General features: G+C 34.0%; 1 protein-coding gene across 4 annotated transcripts in view; it reads right to left on the bottom strand.

The window, feature by feature from the left end:
* The window catches only part of TRDN (triadin), a 280,530-nt gene that overhangs the window by 185,127 nt on the left and 81,392 nt on the right, over positions 1-14,011 (bottom strand). For all 4 annotated transcript variants that reach the window (XM_054721940.1, XM_054721941.1, XM_054721942.1 and 1 more), the window contains exons 6-8: positions 11,722-11,775; positions 9,558-9,617; positions 3,651-3,833 (exon numbers count right to left, since the gene is read on the bottom strand). In XM_054721940.1, coding sequence (XP_054577915.1) covers positions 3,651-3,833; positions 9,558-9,617; positions 11,722-11,775 — 297 coding nt within the window. The remainder of the gene's footprint in view (positions 1-3,650; positions 3,834-9,557; positions 9,618-11,721; positions 11,776-14,011) is intronic.

Here is a 14,011-nt window from a genome sequence, read left to right as displayed (position 1 = left end):
AGGGAGGGTGGGAAAGAATGAGCAAACAGTGGGGAGGTTTGATCTTTCCTTCCCAGCAGATTTGCCACAGACTATCAGAAAATCAGAGAGCAATGCCTGCTCATGTCAACCCTTATTACCCTACTTTAAATAGGTTAAGATTGGTACATAAAAAGTAGATTATACCACACTAGTTTGTGGTAGGTATGTACATACTTATGAATCTTATTCCCAATCTTTAAGTAGGAATATATTGCTTATATATTTAATAGTAAGAATAACTACAAATGAATATACAGGTATATGCATGTATATTATACAGGGGTAGGTAAAGTTATGTTTACAGTCATGAGTATGCAAAACATAGAGCTTATTCTTGTATTATTATTTATTACTGTTTTGTTTATTTGGATTACAACTATAAACCAACTTTTGCCCACCCTGTATAATTAAATAATTGTCAATAAGTGTGTGTACTCTATCTAAAAATATCTTTCCAGTGAGTAAAAGAACTGTGGGCCCTATTTATTAAAAAAGAATTATTTAGAAGTTTGTATGAAAAGAATAACTCAAATTAATTAGGCCCAATTTAAGCTAAGGAAATAAATATTCCCTTGCCCAAAAGAGAACTATCTCAACAATTTTACTAAATCAGCAGTTCCAGAGTCTCAAAATCAAAGCCACTTCAAAGATTATTTAAAAAGCACTGTCTTTGTTATGTTTACTTAAAACCATTATGTGATTAGTTTTTATAAATAAATGCTCTTTAATTTTTGCTTAATTAAAAAACACACACATTTATGTGTCTGACCAGGTGTTAGAAGTTAAAAGTTTTGATGACTTACTTAATGAAACATTTATTTAATTGATGGTAGCAGGTCTCAATAAGGGGCTTAACTTTAGCAAATGCACTTGTTTAGCTGATAAAATAACATTTGTGGTTTTGTTTCTAACTTTAAGTAAAATTTGAATATCCTTTTAATAGATAAGTAGCTCTTCAATAAAAACAGTACAATGAGCCCTAACCGGTTTGGCTCAGTGGATAGAGCGTCGGCCTGCAGATTCAAGGGTCCCAAGTTCTATTCCGGTCAAGGGCATGTGCCTTGGTTGCGGGCACATCCCCAGTGCGGGGTGTGCAGGAGGCAGCTGATTGATGTTTCTCTCTCATCAATGTTTCTAACTCTCTCTCCCTCTCCCTTCCTCTCTATAAAAAAATCAATAAAAATATATTTAAAAACAAACAAACAAACAAAAACCCAGTAGAATGAAAGTGAAAATGGTAATATAATGTTACATTTAATAATCCTTTTTACTGATAGAAATAAAATACAGGTGACCAGGAAAATAAATATTATTTGAAAATGTTCTATGGATATGTCTCCATCAATAATATACGCCCCTGCCCTGTTGGAGTGGCTCAATGGTTGAGCATTGACCAGGAGGTCACAGTTCAATTCCTGGTCAGGGCACATGCCTGGGTTGAGGGCTTGATCCCCAGTAGTGGGGCGTGCAGGAGGCAGCCAATCAGTGATTCTCTCTCATCATTGATGTTCCTTTATCTTTTTCCCTCTCCCTTTCTCTCTGTAATCAATAATAATAAATAATAATCCTATATAATAAAAGGGTAATATGCAATCAGAGCCCCAATCAGAGTGGGCTGGCTGGACCCCACCAGTGCATGAATTTGTGCACCTAGCCTCTAGTAATAATATATGCTTCATCCAAAAACCAAATATGCTAAAAATGAACATTAAAAGTGTATTCATGTTTCTAGTTAAGTTTCTAGCTAGATACTTGGTATGTTTCAGCAGATTTTCTTTTTTAAAGGGCAATCTAAAATTTAAAGTATTTTAGGGGATTGATAATCATTGTAAATAAACATCTAATGAGTTAGAAGATTAATTTTCCTGTTTCTTATCACAGTAAAATAATCTATTCAAAATATTTTATCTTTATTTACTATGTATTTTTTGTACCCAAATTATTTCAAAAATAACATATAGTTTTAAGAGGGACAATATTTAATATTATAAATTAAATATATACATATATATTATATTTAAAATTGAAAAAGGGTTTTAGGGCTCCAAAGTTTGAACTCCACTCATATCTTAAAATATTACATTGTAATAAATGAAAATTACCTAAATTAAAAATTATGTGCCCTAACCAGTTTGGCTCCATGGATAGAGCGTCAGCCTGTGGACTGAAGGGTACCAAATTTGAATCCGGTCAAGGGCACATGCCCAGGTTGGGAGCTTGATCCCCAGTAGAGAGAGTGCAGGAGGCAGCCAATCAATGATTCCCTTTCATCATTGATGTTTCTATCTCTCTCCTTCTCTCCCTTCCTCTCTGAAGTCAATAAAAAATATATATTTTTTAAAAAATTATGTGGATAACTAAAAAAGAAATTATTTTTTAACTTTTACCTTTTATTCCTTTCCTTCTTTTCCCTTTAAATTTTTATATAAATCAAAGCTTATAAATATTGTTTATAAATTCAGGGGAAACGTGCTTTAAAAGTAAATGCAAGAATAGATTGCAAAAACAAATATATATCTCACTTACATGTGGAATCTAAAAAAAAGTGTGGAATGCAAATTTTATATCTTACACCTTATAATGGGAAAAATATTTTCAATTTCACCATTCAAATACCTTAGTAGGAAAGTTGTAAAGTATTTTAATGAAAATATCCCAGTAGCCACTTCTTAATTTTAGTCCTCAAATAAAATTATTCAAAACTACTGGAGTACACAGAAATGTTATTTTGCAATACTCCTGAGAAACCTGTGCAGGAATAGTCCCTACAGAGCAGATCCCACATGCTGTATGGGGAATCTCCGGTTGTGTAGCAGTTGGAGCCAGGAATGGACTTAGGGAAGGACAGATTCAACAAGGGACAGAAATGTGAGTCAATAGGCCCTCAGCTGCCCTCTTAAAACTCCATAATTTTACCTTTACATAGCACCTTTCCATAAAGAATTTCAGGTGTATATTTCACCTCCTTTTAAATGCTTTACTAGTATTTCTATCAGTAGGGATGTAAGTTTAACATCAATCTCGCTGAAGAACCACACAATATGTCAGATAAAGAGCTTTTCAAAGTCATACACTTAGTCACAGAAGCTGGCAAAGAAACCTGAGAGTTCTTCCAAACTTTTCTGCCTATCAAATTAAATGAATTTAATAACTTAATGTATATTCTAAATTATATGCTCATACAGAGGCAACAGAAATGTATGAACAGTTGTTCTATATAATTGAACATACACCCCTTAAACTACTCCTTAAGAATTATTATTTTTCTTGGACTGTTTTTCTCCAAAGAGTAGAACAAATACAATGTTTGTTCCACATCTTAATAGAACTCCCTTATGTTGAGAATTCAACACTTATCACCAACCTTTAAATAACTTCAGATACTAACTCAAATCCTCTTTTAAAAACACTTCAAAGTGCATCTTTAGATATGTAGACACATTTGGGTATTTCTAGAAATAAATTTTAATTTCCAATTTATTATATTTCTTTCCAGGTGTATTTACTCATACAAATCTTTTTCCCCATTTGATGTCTGATCTCAGTCTTTTTCAGATTTTAATTTCACTGTATCTGCTTCTTGCCCAATATTCTCTTACAACCTCCAGCTGCCTTGTCTGAATGTTTACCTTTCTGTTCATGCTTGGACACAGCTACGGCCTCTTTCTCATCCTTCCCTTTGGTCTTAGGTGATGTTTTCTGTACTTCTTTTCCTTTCACAGCTGATTGCTTCACTTTCTCCTGCTTCCCACCTTTCGGTTCCTTTTTAGTCTTTACTTCAGTCTTTTCTTTAGTCTTAGTTTTCTTCTCTTCTGTATGGGTTTTTAAAAAGTTGTTTTATTTTTGTTCACTTGCCAACACAGCATTTCATATTTCACTGGTTGTTAAGAACAATTTAAAAATAAAGAGAAAAGAAAAAAAAAACAATAGAAAAATAGTATCTCTGAGATACGTACTTGACACAAATACCATTATCTGACTTTTACAGAGTTTAGGAAGTGCCATGTTAGAGTAGTAAAACAAATGAAATGTTGGACTCTTTCTTAATTTGCACATGAACACATTATTTTTTAAGTAGTTAGGAACTTAGTATATCAAGGAGGTACTGCAAATGTGCAGGGGATGTGTATACAGGCATGTTCAATGAAAGACAATGTTCAAACCAAAAAGCCCAATAAAAGAGATCATGCCCTAACTGGTTTGGATCAGTGGATAGAGCATTGGCCTGCGGACTGAAGGGTCACAGGTTCGATTCTGGCCAAGGGCATGTGCCTTGATTGTGGGCACATCCCCAATAGTGGGTGTACAGGAGGCAGCTGATCGATGTTTCTCTCTCATCGATGTTTCTAACTCTCTATCCCTCTCCCTTCCTCTCTGTAAAAAAATCAATAAATATATATATATTTTTTTAAAAGAGATCATACACAAAAATAAACTCAAAATGGATAAAGGACTTAAATGTAAGATGGGAAACCATAAAAATACTAGAGGAATCCACAGACAGCAAAATCTCAGATATATGCCGAAGCAATATCTTCACCAATACAGATCCTAGGGCAATGGAAACTAAAGAGATAAAATAAACAAATGGGACTACATCAAAATAAAAAGCTTCTGCACAGCAAAAGAAACCATCAACAAAACAAGAAAGCCCACTGCATGAGAGAACATATTTGCCAATGTTATCATTGATAAGGGTTTAATCTCCAACATTTACAGGGAACTCATACAACTTAACAAAAGGAAGATAAACAACCCAATCAAAAAATGGGCAATGGACCTAAATAGATACTTTTCTAAATAAGACAGAAGGAAGGCCAAGAGGCATATGAAAACATGCTCAAAGTCACTAATCATCCGAGAGATGCAAATCAAAATGACAATGAGTTACCATCTCACAACCTTCAGAATGGCTATCATCAACAAATCAACAAATGACAAGTGCTGGCGAGGATGAGAAGAAAAAGGAACCTTCGTGCACTGCTGGTGGGAATGCAGACTGGTGCAGCCACTGTGAACAGTATGGAGTTTCCTCAAAAAACTAAAGATGGAACTCCCATTTAACCCAGTGATCCCACTTCTAGGAATATATCCCAAGAAACTAGAAACTACCAATCAGAAAGGATATATGCACCCCTATGTTCATAGCAGAACAATTTACAATAGCTAGGATTTGGAATCAGCCTAAGTGCCCATCGGCAGATGAGTGGATTAAAAAACTTTGGTACATCTGCACAATGGAATACCATGCTGCTGTAAAAAGGAAGGAACTCCTACCACTTGCAACAGCATGGATGGACCTGGAGAGCATTATGCTAAGTGAAATAAGTCACTTAGAGAAAGGTAAATATCACATGATCTCACTCATTTGTGGATTATAATGAACAAAATAAACTGATGAACAAAAATAGATCCAGAGACAGAGAAGCATCGATCAGATGCTCAAACCTCAGAGGGAAGGTAGGGGTAAGGAGGAGAGATCAACCAAAGGACTTGTATGCATGCATATAAGCATAACCAATGGACGCAGACAATAGGGGATGAGGGTGAGGGCAAGATTGAGGGGGCAATGGGAGGATAAGGACACATTTGTAATATCTTAATCAATAAAGGGGGGAAAAGAGAGAGAGATCAGATAATTTTGTTTCATAAGTGATTATCTTAAAAGTCATTCAAGAGACTGAACTGTCAACATAACATTTTTTAAATATAACTATTGGGAATATAAATGTAAAATTACTTGCAATGACGGTGACTAAAAGGGATAAAACAATAAAATTCATTAAAGGATGACTCAGACATTCAGTTTTTAGTAACTTGACTTTAAAGAGACCTAAAGAGAGCAGGAATTAATATACTGGCTCCTGCAAATCTTAAGTCAGAAATAATAATTATATTGACTTATAAAGCACTTAAATGTATCTCAGTAAACAGAAAGGGCTACAAATTAGAATATGTATGAATATATATTAATTATAATATATATATATATACACACATATTTTATATACAAACATATTTTTAATTTGCTATTGTATGTGTCTGGAGGAAGAAAACTGGGAATGTGAAATAATCATTCTGTGAATCTTTCAATTATTTTTTAAAGAGCACACATTTGTAAAAAATTGTTTATAATAGATACAGTATATTGGACATCATTTATTATAAGGGATCATACATAATCACTAGACATCAAAATAAGTCTACTACAATGTAATTTATCAATGTAATGGCTAGCTTTTATTGTCATTCACGTTGAAGAATTTGATGAAAATATTATAATCAAGTTTCTTGACTTTAGTACACTAAACAATGATTTGAAATTAAGACAAGATAATATTGTGAGGTCCAGTGAAGAATAAAGAGAAGAATGGAAATGATAATGCCTGATATTTACAAAACCAGAATGGTTTGGGGCATTTAATTTTCTTAAATGGACCAACATCTCTCAGAGCTCCATTCCTCGGAAACTTTACAGGGAGATGCTGATACTGTGTTAGGAACAGGGGATATTCCTATGATCAAATAGATTTGAAATCACAAAGTTAAACCAGTTTCTTTAAAACTTCCCAATGCTGAAGTGTCTTGAGCATTTTCAAGGAAGGGAGTTACACCATGCACTGTTTTCCAAAGTTACTTGACCATTAAAAATCTCATTGAAAATCACTCAACTGCCCCACAAACTTCTAATGTCTTTGTGGCTCCTGTGACTATATTCATTTGGAGATTTTCTTCTACTCCCTTTAAACCATTTCTAAATCTCCTTTGTTAGTTTATGCTCTTTCCTACCACAGACTCATTTCAATGACTGAAACCATCAGCTCTCTGCAAATCACTTTAAATCAACATCATTCTAGAAGCCCACACCAAACATTCATTAGTTTCTGCCTGGGGAGAAAGTTCCACTCAGACGGCCAACAGCACCTGAGACATACAACTCATATATATTCACCCAACAAGTCCTGCCAGAGAGCTCATCATGACCTGGGCTCAGAGCTAGTTTCTGGAGCTCTAATGATCAGCAGGATAATCTTATCGGAAGCATGTTTAGAAGAGCATTTAAAACCTTGCGATATCTGGCCCCATCCTATCTCTCTTCACATAGCATTTTCCCAACAGTTTCTTCCTTCAATGGACTGCTTTCTTTTTCTTGAATATCTCATGTATTTTCCACATGTCAAACACTGCCACAAGGCATTCTCTTTATTTCCCATGTTTTCCCCATATATGAATTCCTTTGTGTTAAATTCATATGCAACAAGTGGCGCTGCCACTAATATTAATCATTAGTTCACCTGAGCTTCAACCAAATGGCATATGCAATGGAGAACCAAAATGAGAATCAGACTTTCTTTCATCCATCTTAACTTCAATAAAATGATATTTGGTTATCTCATTGAAAAATTTAGTAAAATATATATCTGTCTCAAATACCCAATTATTTGACATTACATAAATAAACACATTAAATTTTGAAAACAGATTACAATTTTCATCTAAATGATTCATTCATCCCTTGAAAATGCTGCATTGAAGTTTCTAAACTATTATGATCACACAAAACCTATATTTTAATAGTTCATATTGAAATATCAATTAAATTTTATATTTTCCTACTATCAAACCACTGGTAGACAAATTTGGCATAGTATAAGTTGATACATGCAATCCTCCAAAATAGTTTACATTAATCGTGTATTTGATTTTGGGGGGTTTAGTATTAAGAACTTGGGGCTTCAATGGTTAAAATATTAATCAAAATGTATGATTTACTTTTTCTTCTTAAAAAACAATCCTGAATTAAAATCTTCTAAAAATCAAACTCAATGTGTAATACTGGCCAAAAGCTGTAAACCTTATTGTCATAGTAACAAATTACCTAAAACATCTAATTGAAACAACATTCATTTAATATCTCCTAGTTTCCATGGTTCAAAAGTATTGGCACCATGTGGCTCAATTACATTCTCTTTTTAGTGTCCACAAGGCTAAAATCAAGTTATTAATAGAGTGGCATCTCTTACTAGAGGCTCTGGGAGGAATGGGCTTTCACACTCATTCATTGTGTTGCAGAATTTTTCTCACACTTTCCATGTGGCCTCCTCAATTTTCTTATCTAAAAATAACCTGTAAGTAAATTACATCTAGAAAATTAATACTTTAGAAAATTAATTGTAAGGCTAAAAGCAAGACACCCATGAAAAACACACAAGGTGTCAAAACAAGCCAGAGGAAAATCATTTGGGCAAAAAATGAAATAGGATCCCAAGTCAAATTTATAGAAAATATTCCTTTATTAACTTTTGGTCGAGAATATGTTTGTATATTTTCAGAAAACAAGTCCGAGACCATGTGGATTCCAGCAACAGAGAGGAATCGACAGGACTACTCCAGCCATGAAGACAGAAGAGAAGCAGTCCAGAGATGGAAGATGCTGACTTGGTCTTCCCATACTAGCAGTTAGCAGCTGTGCATCACTGCAGGTTGCCCAGGACCAAACCAGAGAGAGTCAGACCTGCATTACCACCATTTCTCCACCATCCAGAACTGAAATGTCAGTGCTGACATGTACACATAAGGAACTGTTGGACATTGAAATTGGGTCTCAAAAGAACTGTTGGCCCAGAAAGAAACTCACTACAGACTGATTCATTTCCTGTCACCATAACCATTATTGCTGGTCTCATTTTCGGTTCTTATAAGTGTATTTCTAATAGCACATGATCTCACTCATCTAGTGGAAATAATGAACAACATAGACTGATGAACAAGAACAGACCCAGAAACAAGGAGGCACGGATCAGACTGTCGGGCCTCAGAGGGAGGATAGGGGAGGGTGGGGGTAAAGGGGAGAAATCAACCAAAGGACTTGGGTGCAAGCATATGCGCCTAACCAGTGGTTGGGGACAATAGGGGGGTGGGGGCATGTGTGGGGAGGGGTGTGGGATGGGAATGGGGGCATGAGGGCAAATATGTGATACCTTAATCAATAAAGAAATTAAAAAAAAAATAAAATAAAATAAAAAGGATGTTTAGGAGAGCAACAAAGGTCAAGTTCTTCTGACACTTCAAATCTTTCTCTTTTGCCTCTTCTCTAAGGTTTTTAAAAGTTCATGAAATTACATTGAGGTCACTTAGATAATACAGGAAAATTTCTGTATTTTATATGAATTTTAACTACTTCTGCAAACTCCTTTCTGCTATATAGTGTAACATAGTCACTGGGATGACATCAAGGGATGAAAGGCATGGGGTCCAAAATTCTGCCTACCACATATGGGGAAGTTCTTTACTCTCCTCTCAAATTTTGAGGTGCTCAATTGTTTTATGTATTCAGTTTTTGTTTTGTTTTTTTAATTTTTTTAAATATGTATTCAGTTTTATTACTCTTTAAATATTAAACTTAAAATGTAAGGCCAAATTAGTGTTTTATGTAAAGGAAACTGTGAATGCTTACAATCATCCAGCTGTTACCCAAAATGTAAACTTTAACAGAAAAATAATTCAGTTATGAAAATAATCAAGAGAAAAGTTACCTTTTGCCATTGTCTTTGTTTCTGGTTTTTCTTTTTTCTCAACTTTTTCTTTGTGAGTTGCTTAAACAGAAAATTTTATATTAGTACACACTTTTAATAGATTTTAAAACCAAGTTTTCTCTTTACCTCAGTCTTATAACCAACAAAATAATGAACTATTTCAAAGATTTATGACTTTAATGAGCCTAACTCAGAAATAAAGAGCTACCAATGTAATAATATCTGAATAGACTCCAATTTTAAAGACTTGGAGTTAAGACTGAGATAGTATTTTGGATGCTATTCTCAATCTCATTTTTACTATTCCCAACAGATGAAGTTTTAAAGACAAACTGAGAGAGAACAACTTTATAAGAATTTGTTGAAAGATATATCATTTTATCAGGCAGAAGTACTGTCTTTAGGATTAATAAAAAGAAATATTTAAATCAGGACTAGAGCTCTGATTAAGCTCAGTGTTTCTGGACAAGGCCACCACTGAATAATAGGCTTCACTGCATGGGACTGTCTTATGCTTTGGCAAGATGTTTAGCTTCTCTGGTCGCTGCTTCCCAAATGCTCTCCAATCCGATGACGCTTTGATCACCAAAACTTTTACCAAATACTTTCAAGGGACAGCACCTTTCATAGAGTACTATCCATAAAAATTAATCATATAAAAGTACGAAGTACAACTTTTTAATTGAATAGTATTAAACATGATACCTGAAACATAGCTTTGCATTGTCTATGTAATAAATTAATAAGACAATATGAATTTATATTATTAACTTAAATTATATTTACACAGACTGGTAAAACCTTGTGTCTCACAAAGTTTAAGTTAAAGGAGTTTTAAGAAGTCCAACAGCATGCGCAGCTTATTTTTGTAGTTCAAATACATTAAACTATATGGTTTGGTAGTTTCCAAAATCACCACACATTCCTCAATATTTACATACTATTTACTGAAGAAAATAATGAGAATTAAGTATATCATAGAAAATTAAATAATAATATAGATTCCTAAATATCATAAAGGATTCTAGCTAAGGGAATGTTTCAGATAACAAGATAATTCAGCAGTCTACGCGTGCCCTGGATCCATAAATCAACTGAAGTCTAACCCAAATATCCTAGGCATAATCCATTTTAAAACACAAGCAAAAAAGTAACCGAGAATTTTATTTCACATCATACATTAAAATGGATTTTTGATTAATTAAAGTGAAATGTGAGAGTTTTTAAAACTTGGGTAAAATATTATTAACTATTGATTTAATCTATGGAAAAAGATTTAAAAGCAGAAATACCAAAAGTAATATTAACCTATCCAGCTGCATGCAAACTTAGAAAATAAACACACATACTCACACATATCTATTCCCACACACAGACACCCTTACATTAACTACAAAACTGAAAAAAATATATATTTGAAAAGTGACAGACCAAGGATATATACCCAAATGACATGCACACATATTATCAGGAGAAATAGGTAATGAGTACTTGTAGTTACACCAGAAATATAAATTGCTAAAGTTCATACTTAACTCCTTGAATCTATACATAACAAGCAGTTAAAGTGAAAAAATATCTCTATTTAAATGCAGTTTTTTTTAAGAGAATGAGGAAAGTACCTATTTACTGATAATGAAAGTTCTCTAGATAATATTGATAAATTATAAAAATCAGAATTGAGGACAAGCTAAATTTTGTGTGGAAAAATATGGAGAAACAATAAATTATATTGTCTTACAAATTCATGATGAAGCTCTGAAAGACATACATAAAACTTATAAAAGTATTTTTACTATGTATATGTGTAAGTAGGATGGAATAGGAACCTGGAGGGTGGGAACAAGGCAGGAAGCTTTTAACAATGTATCTTTATGCATTAAACAATGAATCTTCCTTGCATATTCTAAACAAATAAATAAGACAAAAATAAAAATTTAAAAAGTCTGGTCTAATAGGTAATCGAAGTATGCAATAGAGTTCAAGGGTCTTAAGCATTTCATTTGCTTCAACCCAGAAATTACTCTTTTTAGATTCAATTATAATAAAATTGTCATAATATAAATAAAAACATAAATTTATGATAACCTAAAATCTGATGTAAAGAAGAGGCCAAACAGGAAGGAACCAATGTCTAAAAACAGCAGTAAGAAAAACACTATACCTTTCTTTTCAGGTTTTTCTTTTTCTTTTACTTTGTCTTTTTCTCTGTGGGTAACTGGAAAGAAACAGACAATACTTTTTATTAAAGTAAACAGAATAAATGATGAGATGATTACAAGGCAGTCTTTGATGTCAAAAACTTACTTTCTGCCTTTAGAAAACTTTCTTTAACTGACATGAGGTTTTACAGAGAGGTTTAATCATTAAGATAATTATAGATTTATTTACTTCTATTTTTACTTTATAACAAAACTAGGTCTAATTGCAAAGATAAGATTACCCCTCAGCTTTCCCAAATTTTCAAGTTTAATTTAATTAAATGAAAAAGTTTTAAAATTTCTTATGCTATGTACCAAAGGAGTCCGGCTCAATACTAGAGAAATGCCAAAAATATGAGCATAAAAATTCAGGACATAATCAAGCAAAGTATAACCAACCTAAATAGTACATGTTAATCTTCTACAGAAACAATTCATAATGAAAGTTTTTGAAAATATAGTGAGATGAGACTAGGATGACACCAAATCCCTCCAAAGTAAACAAAATGTAACTTAATATGAACTGTGATCCAATTAATTAATATAGTCAGGTTCCAACTTAAGACATAATCTTACCCCACAATGTAATCATACATCTTATTAATGGCACCTCCAATTATCTAAGCTAGAAACATGGAACTCACCTAGGATTTGTCTTTTATTTTCCATTTTGTTCATTTACCAAACTCTTTCATACCTGTTTAATATTCCTCTTACCCATCTTCTTTTATCCAATATTACATTTTCTGCCAATCATTTATTTACACAGAAATATAGAAAGAGCATCTGCCAAGTACTAAAGACCCTGCTAGACAAGAGAGACTCCATGATGTCAACAAGCTAACGGATGATGGATGCTAAACAAATAATTATACAGATAGTTAATTGAACTTAGTATAGCTGCTATGAAAAATATATATATTTCTGGTGGCATGTCAATGTGCACAATGAGACCCAATCTAGTTTGTGTGTATGGAGAAGGCCCCTTGGTAGAATTGACATCTACAGATACAAAAGATGAGAAGAAATTAAGCTAGTAAGGGAGTGGAAGGAAAAAGAAGAGACAATTTCAAAAGTTGAAGTAGGATGTCCTTCTTAGGTATATGATTACACATATGCTATATAATAAAAGCCTAATATGCTAAGTGTCCAGTCGTCCATTCAACCAATCAAAGCATAATATGCTAATGATATGCTAAGGCCGCTCAACCACTAGCTATGACATGCACTGACCACCAGGGGGCAGATGCTCTGACCAGTAGGTTAGCTGGGGTCCGGCTGATCCGGACTGAGCAAGATGGGCCAGACACACCCTGGAGCCCTCCTGTGGTCACTCTCTGGCCCTGATCGAGCACTGGTGGGGTCCTTTGGCCTGGCCTGTACCCTCTCGCAATCCGGAACCCCTCAGGGGATGTCGGAGACCCAGTTTTGGCCCAATCCCGCAGGCCAGGCTGAGGGACCTCACTGGTGCACAAAACCGGGCCTCTAGTTATTACAATATCCTGACTAGTCCCTTGAACCTTTAGGTTTAGTTTTTATGTTCTCAGAGTAACCTTGATAACATGAATATCTGATTATACTATTGACCAGTTAAAAGATTATGTCCCTCAGTGCTTAGCATGGTATCTGTCACATAGTAGGTGCTATATCCCCTTGAACTTTACATCCCATTATAACAAAACTCTTGGAGTTCCACAAGCTCACCGCGTGCCCTGTTAATGCCTTTGCATCTCCCCACTGCTTGTCTTTTACCTGGAATTTCCACACCCCCATGCCTTCACCTCTATGAAATGTTTTTTGACCTCTACTTATTTTATACACCAACTATACCATGTGCATAATTCTATTTTAGCAAGTAAACAATAATACTGCAATGGTTCATATATCTGACAACCCAGTAGGTGAAGTCTCTTTAGGGACTACTGTGTATTATTTTATTTTTGCATCTGTGCCTCATCATATGGTGTCTGTCACATAGTGGACTCCTAATAGATATTTTTGAATAAGTGAAATTCCAAAGTATTACAAGAAGAGTTATTTTCATCTTCCAGTACAATTCTATTCATAGATGATGTGGTATAGATATAATAAGTACAGTTTGCTTCCATCATAAACAATTTTTACAATGTATTAAAAATCTCTTAACTAATTAAAAGCCAGTGAGGAACAAAAGAAAACTACATCCTAGAACATTATTTTTTCCTTTCCACATTCAATGATTCTTTGAGGTGTTTCTGAGTTACTAAATGCAAT

The sequence above is a fragment of the Eptesicus fuscus genome, chromosome 10, assembly GCF_027574615.1.
Source record: "Eptesicus fuscus isolate TK198812 chromosome 10, DD_ASM_mEF_20220401, whole genome shotgun sequence".
In the NCBI taxonomy this organism is placed as follows: Eukaryota; Metazoa; Chordata; class Mammalia; order Chiroptera; family Vespertilionidae; genus Eptesicus; species Eptesicus fuscus.
The sequence above is the reverse complement of the archived record's forward strand: the minus strand, read 5'-3'. Positions and strand labels throughout refer to the sequence as shown.